The following is a 20,760-nucleotide window of genomic DNA, read 5'->3' as shown; positions in this document are numbered from 1 at the left end:
CCGGCGAGCTTGTGCGCCCGAGCCGCCACCGGTGGTGACGTCACCGCTGACGTCATCGTTGCCGTCCGTCGTGGTCCGGCCGTGGACCGGTCGATCTCGGCCGTTCGTTTTGGTTAGGATCGATCTCGGCCGTTCATTTCCGTGAGCCGCCGCCGTGCACCCGGTCCACCGCAAACCCTAGCCGCTGACGCAATAAACCCCTTTTTCCTTTTCAAAAATAATTCATTATTGCGTCATAATTCAATTAAAACCCATATAAGTGTTTTAATCCGATTTAATCTCTAAAAATTCATAACTAATTCATCTTAGCTCGGATTTAGTTGGTTCAAGTCTCTAATTTTTTCTAAAATTGAGATCTACATGTTAAAAATATCCACATGTACTGTTCATGCTTGTTGATGTGCTGTTTTGGTGTTTTTGCTCTTTTCTGTTTAGATTCCGACGTTTCCGGAGAGTTCGTTTTCGCAGGAGAAGAATTTGAAGAGTTCCAAGGGCAGCAAGGCAAGTCACACAGATCCTAAACACAATCCTTTGAGCATGTTGATCCTATATTTAAATTCTCTATTTATTTCAACTGTGCATTTATTTTCGAATGTCACTGGGTGGTGTGAATCTATTCCTTTGTTATGGCCTGTTTGCATTGATTACTTTATTCCTTGATACCTTGGGTTATTATAACTTGACTAGTTGAGCTTTATATATTGGTTCAGCTAGATATTAGATATGATTGCTTAGCCATGCTTAGAAACATTAGCACACTATTGGGATAACTTATGACTCACTATTATTTAATGATGGCTTAATGATAGTTCACGATGGTCAATCGTGATTGGTTAATTAATTACTTGCCAACTAAAACTTGATAATGGTGGGTTGTGAGCACATGGTTTTGAGAGTCGTGCTCATGACAATTAAGGACCGGTTCACGAGTTTCGGTTGTGAAACATTAACCGTGCCAACCACAAGCCAGTGTGGGCAACGGCTTTACCTTTTGTATAGCATGGTTCATTGCGGAGCACCAGACTGAGAAGTGGCGGAGATAAGCCCACGGGGGTCGCTGGGGAGTCCATGCCTTGTTTATAAGGGGGTGATTATGATCCAGGAAAGGTGCGCTGTGGTGGATTGTGTTGTGCGAGGGGTACTGTCACAGCTCCTTTCCGAGGTACCGTGGTGGTATTGAGGCACATGGTGACATGTTGTGGGGCTGTCTTGTGGGTACAGTGGTATACCTCTGGCCAGAGTAAAACTATTCGAATAGCCATGCCCGCGGTTATGGGCGGGTCTAACAATGTCTTTCGTGATTAGTCTCACACTTCTCACCATAATAAAAGATGCTATAACTGGTAATAATTTGATTAGCTCCTGGTTTGGAATGGTATATTCCTGATTTGGAGATAGAACTGTGCAGCCAGGATTGGTTGTACAGAATGGTTGGGCCTATGTAACAGGGTATATTGTATAGCGTTAGATTAATATTGTTTAAATTACTACTTAACTATTTTATTAAATTCTGAAATGTTTATTAAATGTTGTTTATGCAAATGAAACCCTACTATGCCATCCTTTGTTATCCTGTGCACTTGCATATTTGCTGCGTGGCTTGCTGAGTATGTCATATACTCACCTTGCAATCATTCATCAGAGGAGGAGTTCTACAGTGATGCTAATGGTGTGGAGGATTAGGTGTAGCCCTGGTCAAGCTGCCTATGGAGTGGAGTCGTCTGCGCCGTTTATCTTATTTTTCCGCTGCTGAGATCTTTATTGATTGAGAGGAACTATCTACCTCTGTAATGACATTTTATTCGCTTATTAATTAGAGTAATAATTGTACTCTATTATCAATTTGTTATTGTGTGCCTCGGCTGATTCCTGGACGAGGGTTCACACACATGTAAGCGTTTGGAATTTTGGATAGAAATTCCGGGCGTGACACCTTTGTCGTTGGTTAGGGTGATGGTGCGACTTGCGCAGTCGATTACTCCCTTGTGCCTGGTCAACCAATCCATTCCGAGGATGACATCTAGGTCTTTGGATTCGAGAAGGATGAGGTTGGATAGAAACTGTGATCTCTTGATCTCTATAGTCACTAAGGGGCAATAGTGTGTTGTCCTCATGTCATTTCCAGGGGTATGAACCTGCATCGGTATTTTAAGTTCCACTACCGATAATCTATGTGCCCCAGCAAATCTCTTAGAAATGAAAGAACGCGAGGCACCTGAATCAAAGAAAACTGTTGCTGGATATGAGTTCACTGGAAACGTGCCCAACACGACCTCTGGTGCTGCCTGTGCTTCCTCTGCAGACACATGATTGGCGCGGGCCTGGATGAACCTGGGTCCAGCGCGATTCAGCTTCGGACACTTGCCAGCAAAGTGGCCGTGCTTGCCACAGTTGAAGCAGGGTCCTGGCTTTCCTACAGCCCCCTTCTTGGGCTGTTCTGACTAAGCTGACCCAGCTGGCGGATCTAATTGAGCTGGTGCCATTAGTGTCACGCCCAGAAATTCACTAGTAATTTCCGAACTAATTTGTGCATTAAATCCTCGTCCAGGAATCAGCCGAGGTACACAAACTGACAATTTAATATACAGATTCATCAAATTAACTAAAACGATAAATACTTACTTAAGAGGCACTTAGTCCTCACCATGAAGAAAACTGCAGCGGAAAATAAAATCTAGCGAAGCTCCGGCTCCACTCCCACAGGCAGCTCAACTGGGGTATAAGCCAAACGTCTTCTCCTTCGCAACTTGTCTTCAACTGAGGTTTGATTGATTATTGCAAGGTGAGCATATGACATACTCAGCAAGCCACACAGCAAGTATGCAAGTGCACAAGGATACCAAAGGGTGGCATAATATAGGGCTCATTTGCAAAAGTAGCATTTAGCAAACATTTGAGAATTTGTAAAACAAATGAGTAATTAATCATCAATATTAATCAACACTGAACAGCACACCCATGCTGCACAGGCCCAACCATTCTGAACAACCATACCCGGCTGTACAGATCTATCTCCAAACCAGGAGCTAATCAAATTATTACCAGTTATAACATCATTTATTATGGTGAGAAGTGTGAGACTAATCACGAAAGACATTGTTAGACCTGCCCATAACCGTGGGCACGGCTATTCGAATAGTTTTACTCTGGCCAGAGGTGTACCATTGTACCCACAAGACACAACTCCACAATATGTCACCATATCATCATGTGCCCATGCTGAACATGTCACCATATCATCATGTGCCCATGCTGAACATGTCACCATTTGTGTAGTTGTGACAAGACCCCTCGCATAACTCAACCCAAAGCAGTGCACTGTTCCCGGATCATAGTCACCCCCTTATAAACAAGGCATGGACTCCCCAGCGACCCCCGTGGGCTTATCTCCGCCACTTCTCAGACTGGTGCTCCGCAGTGAGCCTTGTTATACAAAGTGTCCAGCCGTTGCCCATTCTGGCTTGTGGTTGGCACGGTTAATGTTTCACAACCGAAAATCGTGAACCGGTCCTTAATTGTCATGAGCACGACCATCAAAACCATGTGCTCACAACCCACCATTATCAAGTTTTAGTTGGCACATTAATTAATTAACCAATCACGATTGACCATCGTGAGCTATCATTAAATATCCATCATTAAGTAATAGTGAAACATTAGTTATCCCAATTGTGTGCTAATGTTTCTAAGCATGGCTAAGCAATTATGTCTAACATCTAGCTGAACCAATATATATAAAGCTCAACTAGTCAAATTATAATATCCCAAGGTATCAAGGAATAGAGTAATCAATGCAAACAGGCCATAACAAAGGAATAGATTCACACCACCCAGTGACATTCGAAAATAAATGCACAGTTGAAATAAATAGAGAATTTAAATATAGGATCAACATGCTCAAAAGAACTGTGTTTGGGATCCGTGTGACTTGCCTTGCAATATTCGGTCTTCAATTAATCTTCTTGAACACTTCCGACGCACTCGCGGACCTTTGAAACGATGGAAACGACAAGCTAAAACGCAAAACGAGGAAAACAACTAAGAAACTCCAAATAAACAATACATATAAAGTAAACAAACATGTAGATCATAATTTTAGATGAATTATGAGACTTGAACGGCCTCATTCTGACTTCAAATGAATTTATTACGAATTTTACAAGATTAAATCTAATTAAAGCCTATTTAAAAAGGATTAAATAAATTTAATTCAATTTATGGATAATTTTAATATGTAGATCTTTATTTTATACAACTTTTGCTACTTGAACCACATTAAACTGAGTTACAAAGAATTAGTTATGAATTTTTAAAGATTAAACCGGATTAAAGCATTTTTGTGGATTTTAATTGAATTATGACGCAATAATGAATTATTTTTGAAAAGGAAAAGGGAATTATTGCATCATCGGCTAGGGTTTGCGGAGTACCGGGTGTATGGCGACGGTTCACGAAAACGAACGGCCGAGATTCACCCATCCAAAACGGACGGCCAAGATCCATCGGTCCACGACCGGACCACGGCGGACGGCAACGATGACATCGGCGATGACGTCATCACCGGCGACGGCTCGGCCTCGCATGCTCGCTGGCGAACGACGGCGCGGCGGCGCAAACGGAGGACACCTACGCGTAGCGGACAGCACATCGAACTCACCGGTGACCAAAACGACGGCGGAAGATCAACGGACGACGACGGCGATGAGGAAGAGCGGCGGCGACGATCGGGTCAACGGCGGCGACGATGCTCCGACGGCTGATAGCGACGGCGAAAGGGCGGACGAGGATGGCGACACGACGGCGACCACGGCGGTGACCTCCCCGAGCGACGACGACGACTGGAGCGACGGCGGCGCACGGCTGGAGCGGCGGCGACGACGGCGGCGCGAGGCGGCACGGCGCTAGAGCTCTACCGGCTACGAGAGACCAAGGCGAGGGTGGCGGCGGGTAGAGGGGAGCTCGGGGGTCAATTTATAGGGCTAGGGAGCTGCGGCGAAGGCCCACGGCGACCGGCGACGGGAAGGAAGGTTTAGGGTTCGGAGGAGAGAAATCGATCCGAATCGAACTCAAATCCGGCGATTTCCAAAGCGATTTAGACGATGTTTCCAAAAGGGAAAAGGTAGAGTGGATCACGGGGATCCTTTCCCCTCAATCAATTTCACCGGAAAATGAAAGGGACGACCGGATTTGGAATGGCGGCGGCGGCGCAGCTCGGCTAGGGTTTCGGCGAGAGGAAGACGACGAGCCTGACAGGTAAACCCCACCTCTCAGCGGGCGAACGCGCGCGCGCGGGCGGCTGACTGGGCCAAGGGAGAGAGAGAGCGGTTTGGGCCGGCTTTCGGCCCAAAACCAAAAAGGACTTTTAAAAACCTTTTTCCATTTAAATTATCCATGAAATGCAATTCCATTTATTAAAAATACTTCCTTGGCTCAAATAAATCCCAGAAAAATCTATGAACTATAGAAACAAGAGAAGTATTTAACAAAATTTTATCTAGCCCACTTTTATATTGAGATTTAACAAATTAAAATTAGATCTTCTCTTCTAGGCTTTTAAGATCATTTCTAATAATTCCCTTTTAGACAACAATTTATAAATTAAGGATTTTTAAACAAGAAAAGCACTTAACATAATTATAATTAGATCATTAATGATTAAATAATTACTGAACTGTTCTCTGTATCATTTAGGAATTGAGCTCCGAAAAATCCGAGAAAATTTCAGAGTATAATTAATCATGGAGAATTTAATAAAAATTAAATCCATCCATGCTTTAAATTTAGGAAATTTTATTTCCCACATTTAACTTTACTTGTAAATTAAAGAACATTTAATATAAATTCTATTAATAATTTATTAGATAATTTATAAACCCTAAAACGAAAATCTGGCTGTGACAATTAGTGGGGATGGAGTCGAGTTGTGGTTGTGCTGCTTACTGTTGTTGTGACTGCCACCGTTGTAGTCGTTGTCAAAGTTACTCGGGTGATAGGGACGGTGCTGACAGACGATCAGGGTGGAAGGCCCACCTAGCTGTCCCGTCATGAAGCGAGGCTTCTGATTGTTCCCCTGAGGAAAGCTGATCTGAGCTGCCTTTCTTTTTCGGTCCATTTTGTTGCGTTGCTCTTCCTGACGGATAGCCTTGTCCACAAGCTTCTCAAAGTCCTCATAGACTCCGGAGATTAGCTGGTTGGTCAATTCATCATCGAGCCCAAACAAAAACTTCTCCTGCTTCTCAGCATCGATGCGCACGTCCTCAGGAGCGTAGCACGTGAGGCGGTTGAACTCGTGCAGGTACTCTGTAACTGTTCTGGTTCCTTGTTGCAGCGCCCGAAACTCTCTCTTCTGTTGTGCCATAATCCCTTCAGGAATCTGTGCCTTCCTGAAGCCTTGACAAAACTCTGACCATGTAACCTCCATTGCATCTGGACGGGTTACCACATAGTTGTCCCACCAGGCAGAAGCGGGACCTTGCAACTGATGTGTAGCAAAAGGAACCTTCTCTTGGTCGTTGCATTGCAGAAGGTTCAGTTTCTTCTCAATCGCACGGAGCCAGTCGTTGGCCTCCATTGGGTTGGTGGTGCTTGAGAAAGTAGGTGGCTGGATACGGAGAAAGTCTAACAGTTTGGACAGATGTGAGGGTGGAGAACCAAACTGCTGGTTCTGTTGCGCCTGCTGCAACATCTGATGGTAATGTTGCTGCATCTGTTGAATCATCATTGTCATCATCTGAGTGATTGTTGGGTTCTCGGGCGGTGGAGATGATCTGCTGCCAGGTGCACCACTGGTATGAGCTTCATCGGTCTGCTCTTCGCTGCCACTGGCGTCGTTGGGGTCACGGAGATCATTCCTTGTCTTCACCATCTGGACGAGGATAGGTAGAAATAAGAGAAAGGAAGAAAACAGATGGCTCGGCAACTAATCTTTCTTGTAAATTTAAGTGCAATTATCTTAATCTTGATTAAAACACTGAAAAGGAAACAAACAACTCCTAATTAAGGCAGCCATACCACTGGCACTTGATATTGACCGCCGACTAACCCACAAGCAACAAACCTAAACACAGAAACTAGCAAGCAACCAAAACTAAGAAAACAATAAGGCTAAAGGCGGCGACTCTGAAGCTCGGAGCGACGCTTGCGATTGAAGAACAGGTCTGACATCTAAAGTCGACAAGGGATATGAATCAACTCATGCTCAAATCCAAATCAAACAAAGCAATAAATGACTCAAACAACTAGCCAAGCATGATGATTTTTATGCATGGAACTTTTTTTTTCATGAACCCAACCCAAAAGATACTAATGACACTGACTAAGCAATAACTTAATGCATGAAATAAATGCATGATAATAATGATGCACATAAAGACTGCATCCCATCGAATCTAGACACAACTTAATGCATACCACCTAACAATTCCCGACTGACTGCCAAATAAATTCCAAATAAAGGTTTGCTAAAACCCTAGACTATCCCTAGTCAAGAGATCCGATTAAATAGGCGACCAAGATTTTCTCCCAAAATCAAAAGATCAAACCGCAAAGTTTCCCGAAACAAATCCAAGTGAAAAAGGCATATGCATATGAAAAGGGGTTCAGAGGGCTCTTAGGTTTTCCAGTTGGCTTGTCCTACGGTCAAGGTCGGCTCTGATACCAACTTGTCACGCCCAGAAATTCACAAACCAGAATTTCTAAGCTGAATGTGTATTAAACCCCTGTCCAGGACCAGCCAGGGTACACAAACGACAATTGTTGACATACAGATCCAAGTCTTACAAAAATATAAAAGATTACAAATGCAGCGGAAAAGATAAAAGCGAGCTAAACCGGGAAGCTTGACTTCATCAGCAGGGCGACTCCATTCCACAGGCAATCCTTGACGGCGGCGACGGAACCAACCTCTCTAAGATGGCTCCAACTGAGAAGAACTTCAACTCTGGTGTGGGGGAAAAGAGAGCAAGACTGAGTACTACCCACTGTACTCAGCAAGTCATACTGGAAGAGGAGGTATGATGCAGGATATAACCAAAGGAGGCTACGGGGTTCATTTGCATAAAGAAGGCATTTAAAACCAGTAGTTGAAAACAGTAAAAACAGTTGTAGTAATTAAGCAATATTAACCAGTCACTGTCCAACGCTACACCACGTTGCAACAGGCCCAACCAACCACCTGAACTACACCAGTTCATTAAGCTAAACTAGGGGTGAGACTAATCACGGTGAATCTGGTCGACCGCCCATAACCGCGGGCACGTCTATTCGAATAGTTTTACTCTGATCAGAGGTGTACAACTGTACCCACAAGACAGCCCCACGACACGTTTCCGTGCGCCGACATGCCACCACGACATACCGGAAAGAGGCCGTGACAGGACCCTTCGCATAACTCCCTCTAACCGATCGCACCACACCTTAGGGTTCGCCCCCGTCCCCAGCAGGCAACGGGCAGCCCCCCTTTCGTGCCGCACTGAATCCGGAAGCCGATCAACCGGACACTCCGGCCGACCCAACTCCATCACGCCCACCCTCGCTTGGGTACGTCGGCTAGAGAAAAGCTACACTACAAGCCCAGCCGTTGCCCACGCTGGCTTGTGGTAAGCACGATAAATTCTTCCAGGGTTTCCCGTGAACCGGTCCTTAATCGCCATGGGCACAACTGATAAAACCATGCACCCACAGCCCACCATGTAGTGTATTTTAATAAGCCAACACCATTACGGTGGCACTAATCCAAAGCTATTGCCAATGATCAAAGTCTATGCTTTAATGAGATTCTCTTTTTGTGTACTAGTAGAACTAAGCATGGCTAAGCATTTCCTAAACCAATATCTAATCATTTTGATACCCAAGTTATCAATGGCATAAGGTAAACAATGTATGGCTGAGTAATAGGACCCATCCCATATGACATTGTAAAAGAGTGCAACATTTGATAGAAATGCAGGGTGTTTGTAAATTGGGTACAATATGATCAAATGTAAAGCATGACTTGCCTTGCTCTCGCACTGATGAGACCACAGCAACTTCTTCAAGCAATCGCGGATCGACGAAACGGCCGAAATCTACGCGACAAACAAAACACACAAGCAAAACATGCTATAAGACTACTGAAACAGGAAACAAAACCATTTTTAATGGATTCTAGGGATTTTTATGAATTTACTGAGACTTGAATGGACTTAAACGCCAGCCCTGGAAGAATTTTAGAAGATAAACTGTATTTTTACTAATAAAGAAAAAGTCCTTAATTATTTATTGCGCAATAAATCCCAGGGCTGGCGTCATCCAGGGGGGAGCGGCGCCGACATGCGGGCCCCACTGGTCAGCGGCACTAAGAGAGGGAGGGGGGCGGCTGGCAGGCGGGCCCCACCGGCAGCGGCTCAATAGGGGAAGGGAGAGGGAGGCGCCGACCGGGCTCAGCTCGGCTTCACGCCGGTCAGCCGATCATGGCGAGCAGCGGCGACGGCGCGCACGCGGCCACCGGCGACGGCAAGCGGCGGCGCGGGAGGCGGCGGCGACGGCCGAAAGCGGCGGCGGCGGCCGAAGACGACGGTGCGCGCGCGGAGGACGACGGCGCACACAGGAGGGAGGAGGGGAGTTTCTCACCGAGGTTGGCCGGCGCGAGAGGAGACGACGGTGAATGACGGGAGGACGACGGCGATGGGCGGACGATCTCCGGGACCTCCTAGGGAACAAAATGGGAGGGATTAGAGAGAGAGGGGTGGTCTACGGCAGCCGGAAACCATGGCCGAAGGCGGCGGCAATGGTGGTACTCACCGGCGTGTGGGGAGAAGCGGGCCCCGATGGTGGATTTGGCCGGGCGGATGGCGGACGCGACGGCCCACGGTATGGTGAACGCGGCGGCGTCGACGGTGAGGCTCGGCGCGGTGGCTAGCGACGGCTAGCGACGGCCGAAGCGCGGCAGGAGGGCGGCGGTGATGGGTGAAGCGGCGCGGGAGCAAAGGAGGGCACGGGGAAGCTTGGCGAAAGCGAAAAACGAGAGAGGGGGACACTGGGAACATTTTATAGGCGGAGGGGGAGGTGGACGTGGCTGGGGTGCTCCCGATTTCGCCGGCGACGTGGGAGGTTGGAGGTGGGGAGAGAGAGAGAGATTTGAATCCCGGCCATCTCGTGACGCGGGCGCGAGCGAGAGAGGGAGGTGGACGCGGGAAAGGCGGGGCGCGCGCGCGGCGGGGCCGACGTGGCCCGAGGGGGCGGGGTGCGGCGGTTTCGGCGGTGGTGGCGACATGGGGGCGGGCGGCCGGAGGAAGGGGACGACCCCGACAGGTGGGGCCCACCTGTCGGTGTCCTGGGAAGAGGGAGGGGTGGCTTGGGCCAGCCCACAAGGAGAAGAGGCGCGCAGCGGCGGGGTGGACTGGGCCGACGGCCCAAGAAAAGGAAAAAGGAGGAAAAAGAAAAGGTAAAAAGGATTTTCCCAGGGATTTAATATTGCACTGCGCTTATTTTAATTGGTTAAAATTATTTCCAAGGCTCTAAAAATTCCACTAAAATTCCTGTTAATGTATTGGAACATGGGGAACTCAAGAAAAATTCCACCACTAATTCCTGTTAATGTATTGGAACATGGGGAACTCAAGAGAAATTCCACCACGCCGAATTTGATTATTAAATGCATTTATTAATTTGAGGAATTAGCTCTAGGTTCCACCACTAATTCCTGTTAATGTATTGGAACATGGGGAACTCAAGAGAAATTCCACCACGCCGAATTTGATTATTAAATGCATTTATTAATTTGAGGAATTAGCTCTAGGTTAAAAAGAACAATTTCTTCGAACGATTTATTTTACAAATTTTAAAGCTGGAAAGGGGAACTTTAGGGCGTGACATTAAAAAAGCAACGATATATGCATTAGGAGGCTACCAATTACTGTCAGCAAAGTAAAAAAAGAGCGGAATTAGTTGGGTAAGGTACCAATTACTGCCAGTTCCACCATGAATTCAACGACGTTGGTGTGTAAAGTGCATGAATAAATATCATGACGAAAGCAGGTGAAACAAACATGTTATAATATAAGGTATCAGCAACACACGTAGGGTACTAGTTTAAACACTGACGGCAAATCAGGTGGTGGCCAGAAAAGAACCAGGGCAACCAAACATCCAATATGATAGCTGGAAGGAGTTCTATACAACAGGGCAAACGACAGCTCTCATGCTCATCATATGGAACATGGAGCCTCCAGAATGCAAAGGAGGCAACCATATTAAGCATGAAACGAGCTTTACAACAAAACTTAGGTTAGATCATCCTCGTCATCCTCCTTTTTCTTCAGCTCATTCTTTGCCCTGAGGAGGAGGGTTGTTTTCCAGGGGTCCTGAAATAAGTATCAGGTATATAAATGAGAAACTAGATAACACATAAGCAGATCTCGTGCACAATATCACTTCTGAAGCACTATTTGAAATAACAATGCCAACAGCAACCAGTGAAAAGATGTATGCAAACTTGTACAGCAGAAGCAATACATGACTCATCATAGAAAATGTTATCAACATGGCTGAATATCCATACATCAGTTGGTGCAGCTTGAGCCTAGCGAATGTGGTTTAGGTTGCTTATTTTTATACTTTTATGTAGCACGGGCTTACTGGATTGCAATATCATAGACAAGTCATCCACCAACTGAACATACCAGACGTGTCATGCTGTCAAATTCCTTAATGGCATCAGTGAACTTGGCAACATCTCCTTCCTCCATAGCTGCAGCAAGATCCTGCAGAAAAAAATATTCAGACCCAGAAGCTCCTTCAAAGAATATAGTTACGTTTACTATATAGAGTAATGACCTAACACTTCATGTTCACTAGTGCAAAAATATTGCTTATAAAGCCTGGCATGCAATGAATACAAGGAGTGAAAAAAGTGTGCAAAGAGAAGGAATAAGCACTGTATCATACAGATAAAAGCTTGTATTCTCGTGTCCCCGAGAATGTTGGGTCAATATCCTGCAACATAGTTAAACATCATTAGAAAGATGACAATGATAATACCACTAAGATTTAACAAAATAGTACACACCTGATATCGCTCCATTGAATTTGTGATAGCAACAACATCACCTCTGCATAGCTGACAAATGCCTGCGTTGAGGAGAATACCTCTGACACTGTACTTAAGAAGATTATTGTTGATTTGTTGGCGAGCAATTGCTTCAAATATCTCATTTGCCTTCTGGTATCTGAAATAAAATATGAACGAGTTACCATCTCAAAAACAAAGATTTACTTGTTTCATGTTAATTATTTCATGATGTTAATTTGCCTAACAAACACATATTAAGAACAGAAGTTACTAACAGAAACCAAAACAAGGAAAAAGAACTACAACAGAGAATGGGAAGATCTGCACCAATCCGTCAGTAGAATCAAAGCCCACATCTGCATCAATCCGTTAGAAAACAAGGAAATCAAGCTTTAGGATGTGTAGTTTTCCATGGAGTACAGAATTTCTGCCTAATTTTGCACCATAAATGGAATGCAAGTTGGTGTCATATGAATTGCAACTTGAGTGGTAGTGGGGTTAGATGAGACAATAAAATAGTAATTTGAAGAGCGCTTTATTTCCTCTCAGAACACATCCCAGAAACCATGTCTCCTATACTGTGCTAATCTGTTCCAACCATGTATTGAACCCTGTCACATTTAAACTTTGTGCATAACAACACCACCAGAAGCTGGCCAACACCTACAGGCTCGCCTAGGGATAAGATTAGTTGTTTTATTCAGCATCAAGTAGTTCACTATTCATGCATAAGATCACTTAGTCCAGACTACATGCAGTATTATCAAGTTCGTTAGTGGCAAAACACTATACTTAAGGAGATTAGATTTAATGGGTGAGGTAAGAGTTTCTTCTGCCTGCAATGCAGAATAAACCAATTCCTATAGTTCCTGAAGTACCAATGTGGTCTTTCTTTTGACCAGCTATTCTGCAGTATTTCACCCTCAATCTAACTGGGATGACTCAGATGTTAATAAAATATTCAGCAACTACCACCGTATGAATACAGCAATAAAAAAATAAAAAAGTCAAGAGATACAACAAAACACTGAAGAGGTCGATAAACGAGAAAATGCTATCACATCACCCACAGGAAATATAGACCACGCAATACGCAAGACTAATGTACAAGTCAAACTAGCTGTTTATTTGTTGTTAAAGTAATGAAAAAGGAAGGGGCATGGTGCAGGGTTGCAGGCTTCATTGAGATAAAGCATTCATATCAACTTTGGCAGCTTAATTAACATACCATGTTTGAAACAAATCCTCGTAGAATAGATTAAAAATTAGAAAATTGCTATGAACCTAATTAAGTTGGATCTTACTGTTCCAACTGAGCAGCAATTTCTGCAACTTTCTGCTTGATACTGTTTGATTGAGATGATTGCCCCTCACTGTCAAAAAGATCAGCCGATTTTTCCAGGTAATCTGAAGCCTTCTCTAAATCTTGTTCTTGATGATATATCTCACCAATGTCCTGAAGATGCATAAAGTTGTCACCACCATCAGCATGACAGATTCCAAATGGAAAAAAATGGTGCTTCATTTTGAAACAAGTCATCATCCAGGCATACCAATCATTATTGAAATAATAATCTTTTTGCATAGAAAAATGAAATGATACTTCACCTTACAATATCTTGCAGCCATGTTCAATCTACCAATTTCCAAGAAAAGATCAACAGCCTGGTTTAGCGCTTGTGCAGCCTCTGCATAGAATGGACTCGATGTTAATAAAGGCAGCTATCTACCATTCTGACGTAAATATATTTTTACAGGGAGAAATCAAACACAAATCAAATCACAGAAAGACTAAGAAGCATAGGTGGTCAAGGATATGTAACTGAAATGAAATTGTACTATTAAATTTCACTATTTTTAATTGTTTAAATGACTTAATGTTAGAGAAGCAATATAGGCTCATTAAAAATAATCAATTTGAATCTCCCAAACTGTAGTCCTTCAAAACAAACACACTGTCACTACATTAAATTTTAGATTCAAACAAGATATGCTGGTATTTATGCTTAATCACCTTATTAGTCCTTTAATCTCCCTGTTTTATGGGGCATAGCAAGTTTTCAATAGCAAGTGATAGCAAAAAGTCTAGTTTTTGCTATATCATCACAAATGCCCAGTGAAATTTTAGAACCATGAAAAGTAGACTACATGTTTTGAGTTAGTCAGATTAGAATGCAACAAATAAATCTCCATTCCATAGATTTAAATTCAACAAAAATTTTACTTGTCATTATGAATACAGAATTAAAAAATTCTATTGCTAACACAGGTTGAAAGGGAACAGTTCTTATCAGATCAGAATCCTATATATCTATAAAGTTCATCCCCACTAAATGTAGTTAATATGCTAATTCTCTCTTCTCTCATGAAACCACATCACCTCACTTGTTTTTAGCCTTTGGATGATTCATCAAAGGTGTAAATTGCTTCTATTCACATCACCTCAATTTGTTTTAGCATTTGGATGATTCATCAAGGTGCAAATTACATCTCTTTCCCCCAGAAGGCACACCTTACAACCCAATCATTTATAACTTTCGGATATTTGATAAAGGTACAAAAATATATAAAAACATGAAAAAAAATTATATAGTAGATAAGAAAGAAAATTTTAGAATTCATATATATTATATTATCACACAATTCTCCCGCAGTAACACACGGGGTACCCATCTTGTAAGTACAACATAAGTGAACCACATGTTCCGTACTCAAATGAGAAGAGAAACAGTGCAACATACTGTTTCACGTCTATCTAACTATCTTACTAAGAGAATGCTAAAAGGAGCAACTTCGTTCACTCTCAGGAACTATAAATTACATGTTAATTGGAGGAAAAATGATAGATCTATGTCATAGGTGTCTAGATTATTATAACAGCGCCAATTAACCGCTAAAGTTGTATATGAAACAGAAGCAAGAATTCTATGTCAAATACAACTTTAATCTAACAGATTTTAATTTAGCAATGTGCAACTGAATGGTGATTGTAGAGAGAAGGATAAAAAATCACAGAAATTAAAGATGCGCTCATGCTTGAAGTTGTAGAAAGTACCTTGAGGAGAGAACTTTTTATAGCAATTTGCCGCCTCGACATAAGCTGAGGCAGCTTCATGCTTACTGTCACCCTGTTCAGAAAAGGAACAAGCAGAATAAGTATCATATTCGATTGCCGTGCAATGAAGTTGACAAACTGATAGACCAAATAAAAGGCAACCTTCAAATGGCAGTTAGCAATCTTGATGTACACTTGTGCAGCTCTGCTCCCTGCAACAAAAAAAAAAGGTTATAATTATTGCAAGAATAAGGGTGTGTTCTCTCAAAGACAAAAGTAGTAACTAAACCATCTTACTACAATATAGTGAAATAAATGCTTGAGTTTATCACGACAAAAAATTATCAGACATGCAAATGCTAAAAGAACAAACTGGAAAGATGCAGGTCGAATGTAAGCAAAAGAGTCATGATGTACTATAACAACACTATATATCCATCATGTTAGACCAGACCGCTACATCGTTTCTAACGTCCAACAATGCACATTAAGACATAGAGACTTGTATTTGGATTAGATACCAGTTAAGAGTTTATTGTTAGTTTGAGTTGCATCCCATGCAAGAACCTTAAGTCTAATGAACACACCCTATTGTTAGTTTGAAACAATGGATTAAACAACAGTTGCATATGTCGATTGATTCATGGAATTAAGTTCAGCATATAATTTTCAGTTCATCTTGCATCATTGCCAAATAGTGTCTTAACAGTAACCGATAAGACGCCACCATCTGCGTATATTTTGGGATCAAATCCGATAACATCCGCTAACAAAACAACAATCAACCTACTCCTCCTTTGCGATTACAAAAGATCCCCTAAAACCGCGCCTCACTAATCCAACCACGCCTCGCGCATCAAAGGATCGCGCCAAATTACGCGGCAGGTTGCTAGATCCGCAGCCAAAGATCCAGTCCTAACCCCACACCAAGCAGGATGATGCCAAACCCGGCGACCCCATCGCCCGATCGAGCCGCAGATCTCACAGGAAAACGAACCACAAATCGCCCCTACGCCGATCGATCGGAGCAGCGCGCGAGGGGGGGTTGGATTGGGGAGGAAGGAACCCGTCTGGGAGTGGGGGGACTCACAGTTCTTGGCGAGCTTGAAGGAGTTGGCCCCCTTGTCGAAGAGGTCGGCGGCGTCCTCGTACTTGGAGCCGAAGATCCCCCACCCGGAGAGCTTCTTCTCCGCCTTCTTCTCGAAGTCATCCCCGCGGGCCTCGTGGTCCCCCATCGCCTCCGCCTCCGCGCTCCGCCCTGCGCTTCTCCCGGCGGCGAGGAGACGACGACGACGACGACGACGACGAGGAGATTCGCGAGCAGCAGATGGGAAGGGAGAAGCGGAGAAGGCGAGAAGAGGAGAGGAGGTTGTGGATGCCTTCCTGGTGAGTTCTCCGGTTTATTGGGCCGGGCCGGGTCGGTGCCTGTGGGGCCCACCGCCGGTCGTGCGGGTGACAAGTGGGGAGAGGAGCACACGTGGAGGATCGGCTAGGGCATGGCCGAGTCATGGAACCTATAGCCACAGTAAAGAAGATGCCAGATGAAACCATACCTGTGAATGATCTTCACCCCAAAGCAAGCTACGGCAACATGGTATTTTTGTGTGTCAGCCCCTGTCAGTTAGTTGCTTTTGAATTTAAATCCTCATGTTTTCTTTATTCACATGTAAGTTCAACATTTTACTAATAGACCCTCAAAATCAGAAGCCACCTCCTCCCTTTCCTTCTCCCTCACTTCTCGCCCCGACTCCTCTCTCCCTCTCCCTTCCCGGCGCATCCCCTCTCTAGCGGAGCCGCCACTATCCTCCCCGACACGGCCTCTCCCCTTCCCGGCGGCGCCGCCACTCTCCTCTCTCTTCAGCGGCGCCGGCTCGAGGTGAGGCAGCGGAGGTGCGGATCAACGCGGGGGGTGACGGAGGTGCGGATCGACGTGGCAACGATGGATCGACAGGGCAGCGGTGGCAGATCGACGCGGCGGTGCTCAAGGCGGCGAAGCTTTCCGAGTAGGTCCTCTTCTCCCGCGTCCACCCTCTCACCATCTTCTTCCCTGGCGCGGGAGTTAGTTTTCCACAACGGCGCGAGGCAACGGCTATAGGGGAGGCCTCTCCCCAACGCGGCTCCTCGCCCTTTCCTCGCCACAAGTCTGACAAAACCACGTGATACTCTGCTATGGGTCACGCGGCTCTCCTAGGATGCAGTCCTAGTGGAGCTGGTGCAAGTATTCGCCTCGGGCAGGGTGAGACCATGCTCTAGCGTGGAGCGTTGACCATGGCCTTAAGCCATTACAATGTGGATTCATCATTTCAGAAGCCCTAGATGCCATGTAAGAACAAGACATTTATACCATACAACCCACAGCGGAGGCCACACCTAGGTATCCTATAATACTATACAATTGATCCCCACTTAGTGTAGTTATTAGGGATTTTCCTGAGCTGTAGTTAAGCCACGTCACCCTTTTTTTTTCAGCCGTTCGATCGAATCCTCACCAGCCGTTGGATCGCAATCCATCACGCACATCCCTCCGCCACCGATTTGTTGTCCCCGCCGCCGCCAGGTCTCCCCATCACGCGCGCGTGCTTCTTCCTCTCCCCATCGCGCGTGCTCGGTTCCTCTCCCCATCGCGCGCGCGCCAGCGCGGGCCCGCCGCCAAACGCCCTCGCTTCCTCCATCGCGCGCGTGCCAGGCGCGGGCCCGCCGCCGACGCCCTCGCTTCCTCTCCTGGGCCGAGATCGCGTCATCGCCGCGCCGCGTTTCCCCAATCTCTGGCGCACTCTACCGGCGCCGCTTCTCCTCCACCTCTGCCAGCGCCGCTTCTCCTCCGCCCCACACCCCTCCACTCCTCCCCCCCACACACACACACACACCCCGGGGGCGCCCCAAGTTGCCCCACCCCCTGCGTGCGCCGCTTCTCCTCCGCCTCCCCCTCCCCGGCGATTCTTTCTCCACGCTCACCAACGAGGTCCTTGATGGCTGCCATTAACACAGTTACTCCCGGTGTCCGTTACGCGAAATCATCGTCGTCATTCACTTATTATGATGTGCCTTCAATCCACAAAAGCTCAGTTCCTTCGTTCTTCTCCGCCATCTTTGTTTCATCCGAGTTTTCGCCTCTACGAGATTGTGTGTTCTCCTACGGGGTCCATAGGTACTACTCAAAATGCTTCCAGTTATTATTTGATTGGTAGAGTGTTATATACTTATATTCTTAGTGTCGGTGACATAGGACCGGGAGTATCATGACTCGAGGCTTGAGGCAGACACAATCGCCCACGTGGCCTGGCACCCTCGGGGGACGTCGGGCCCGAGGGTGATGTGTGCGCCCACCTCTTGGTCTCCCCGAGGGGGGAGGGGTCGGGCCACTCCAGCCTCGCCCCCGAGGGCCGAGGCGCCCCGACCCCTCGCGTTTTCTACTCCACGTGTATGGGTTAGGTGAGCACAGCAGGGCTCACCTAACCGCATTTATTGCGCCTCGGCTAAGCGTGTCACGCCGCACGAAGTGCAGTGCAGTGCACTCGATTATCCGGTCTGTGACCAGTCACAGACCGGTCAAATTGCGGGTTAGGTGGCGACAGGCGGTCAGACGCATGCTTCGCCCCATCCCGTCTAGACGAGAGCTCCTAGGCACTCGTCCCCGGCTGGAGCTAGCGTGTTACATCCCAGAGATGACACGTTAGCCCCGATCGATATATGCCAGGCTTCATCCTAACCATTACAAGCAAGATGTTGTTTGAAGAAGGGCAAACATGCACGTTGCTGAGCCGACGTGTGGTGGACAAGAATGACCGATTTGTGACCGGTCTGACACTGCTCATGTCGTCAGCACACAGCCACCTTCCCACGACGTGCCCGCCTCTGGCAGAAGTGGAGGTAGGTATGTGCCGTCCCGTCAGGAGGATGTTCGGAGGACGACCGTGCAAATCTCCGTCCATTTATGTAAAGAAGAAAAGTCCAGTTTGGAAAGGGAGGGGTGCATGTGGTATCCCCTTGAAGTATAAAAGGAGGACCTTGCCCATAGAGAAGAAGGTGGATTCTTTCCAGATTCAGAGTCTAGAAGGAGGGAGAGGACGGCTCACACTTTGTAGCTCCTCCATATACAGATCCACCAAAACACAGGAGTAGGGTATTACGCTTCTCAGCGGCCCGAACCTGTATACATCGCTTGTGTTTCATGTTCTCTTGAGAGGTCGCGATCTTTCCATCATCTACAGAGAGAGCTTGAGATCATCACCCTGAGCCCCCGGCCGAACCGGCAAAGGGGGGCCTGTGCGGTCTCCCGGTGAGGGGCCACGAGCTCCGTCATCTGGCGCGCCAGGTAGGGGGCTCAGCGTGTGTTTTCTGAGCTCTCGTACTCCTCCGTGGGCGCCAAGCTTTTCTTGTTCAGCCTAATGGCCGAGCAAGCAAAGGTGCACGACCTCTCTCCGAGTGTGAGCGGCGACGACGGGGAGCCGAATCCACGCCGTCGAGCTCGTACTCCACCGCCCCCTCCTCGCCAAAGTCCTAAGCAGGGGGAGGCGCTCGAAAGGGTCGAAAGATCCGCGGCTTCACCGATCGCGGGCGATGGAGGAGAACGGCGAGATGGGGAGCGTCGCCTCCTCGTCTACGGCGACGGCAGCACGCCCCAGGGCGCGCTCCAAGCTGCGGGCGCGCTCTTACGCCACCCGCCTGTCGTCCCTGACCCGGAATCTCCAGCCCAACGATGGCTGGACGACGTGGCCAAATTGGTCATGACGGCGCGGCAGCGCCTAGATGCTGGTGGGCGGTCCTCCGCCACCAAGACCTCTGGTGCTGCTACCACTGGCTCCGCGTCGTCAAGACGAAGGGCACGACGAGCAGCAGCCGCTGTTCGCCGTTCGGTAGCCACTCCCTCATCGACTCCTTCGACCCGAGAAGATCTGCGTAGGGAGCAGGGCGCCCGCGCCAGCCTCGAGCGCCGGCGTAATGACCGAAGTACTCCCCGCGCAACGGAGGGCGCCTCTTCGTCCAGAGTGTCACCTCGACATGGACGTGAGGACCAGCCCTCCGTGCCCCCGGCTGGTGGTGTCGGCTGTAGAGCCTTTGTGGCGAGTCTTCGGAATGTCCGTTGGCCCCCAAGGTTCCGGCCCACCATCACCGAGAAGTATGATGGGAGTGTCAACCCCACCGAGTTTCTCCAGGTCTACACGACCGGGATTGAGGCCGCCGGGGGTGACGACAGGGTCATGGCGAATTTCTTTCCCATGGCCCTGAAGGGGCAAGCACGGGGTTGGTTAATGAACTTGCCACCCGCGTCTGTCCACTCCTGAGAGGATTTGTGCCAGCAGTTCACCATGAACTTCCAAGGCACGTATCCGCGCCCCGGTGAGGAAGCGGACTTGCACGCTGTACAGCGAAGGGACGATGAGTCGCTTCGATCGTACATACAGCGGTTTTGTCAAGTCCGCAATACCATCCCATGCATCCCTGCACACGCAGTAATCTACGCGTTCAGGGGGGGTGTGCGGCACAACCGCATGCTCGAAAAGATCGCCTCCAAAGAGCCCCAGACTACCGCAGAGCTTTTTCAGCTCGCGGACTGAGTGGCTCGCAAGGAGGAGGCCTGGACTTGGAACCCCTCCGGTTCCGGAGTGGCAGCTTCGGCCGCCCCCGGATCCGCCGCTCAGTCAGGACGGCGTGA

General features: G+C 47.1%; 1 protein-coding gene across 1 annotated transcript; it reads right to left on the bottom strand.

Annotated features, from left to right (window-relative positions):
• Window positions 1-11,017: 11,017 nt before the first annotated feature.
• Window positions 11,018-16,477, bottom strand: LOC4345167 (alpha-soluble NSF attachment protein 2). The gene is made up of 9 exons (XM_015795289.3): window positions 16,195-16,477; window positions 15,267-15,316; window positions 15,105-15,177; window positions 13,658-13,737; window positions 13,354-13,505; window positions 12,047-12,206; window positions 11,926-11,973; window positions 11,661-11,741; window positions 11,018-11,342 (listed from the first exon to the last, which is right to left on the bottom strand). The coding sequence occupies exons 1-9, from the start codon at window positions 16,337-16,339 to the stop codon at window positions 11,262-11,264; spliced, it is 870 nt and encodes a 289-aa protein (XP_015650775.1). The 5' UTR covers window positions 16,340-16,477; the 3' UTR covers window positions 11,018-11,261.
• Window positions 16,478-20,760: the final 4,283 nt, after the last annotated feature.

The sequence above is a fragment of the Oryza sativa genome, chromosome 8 (genome assembly GCF_034140825.1).
Source record: "Oryza sativa Japonica Group chromosome 8, ASM3414082v1".
In the NCBI taxonomy this organism is placed as follows: Eukaryota; Viridiplantae; Streptophyta; class Magnoliopsida; order Poales; family Poaceae; genus Oryza; species Oryza sativa.
The sequence above is the reverse complement of the archived record's forward strand: the minus strand, read 5'-3'. Positions and strand labels throughout refer to the sequence as shown.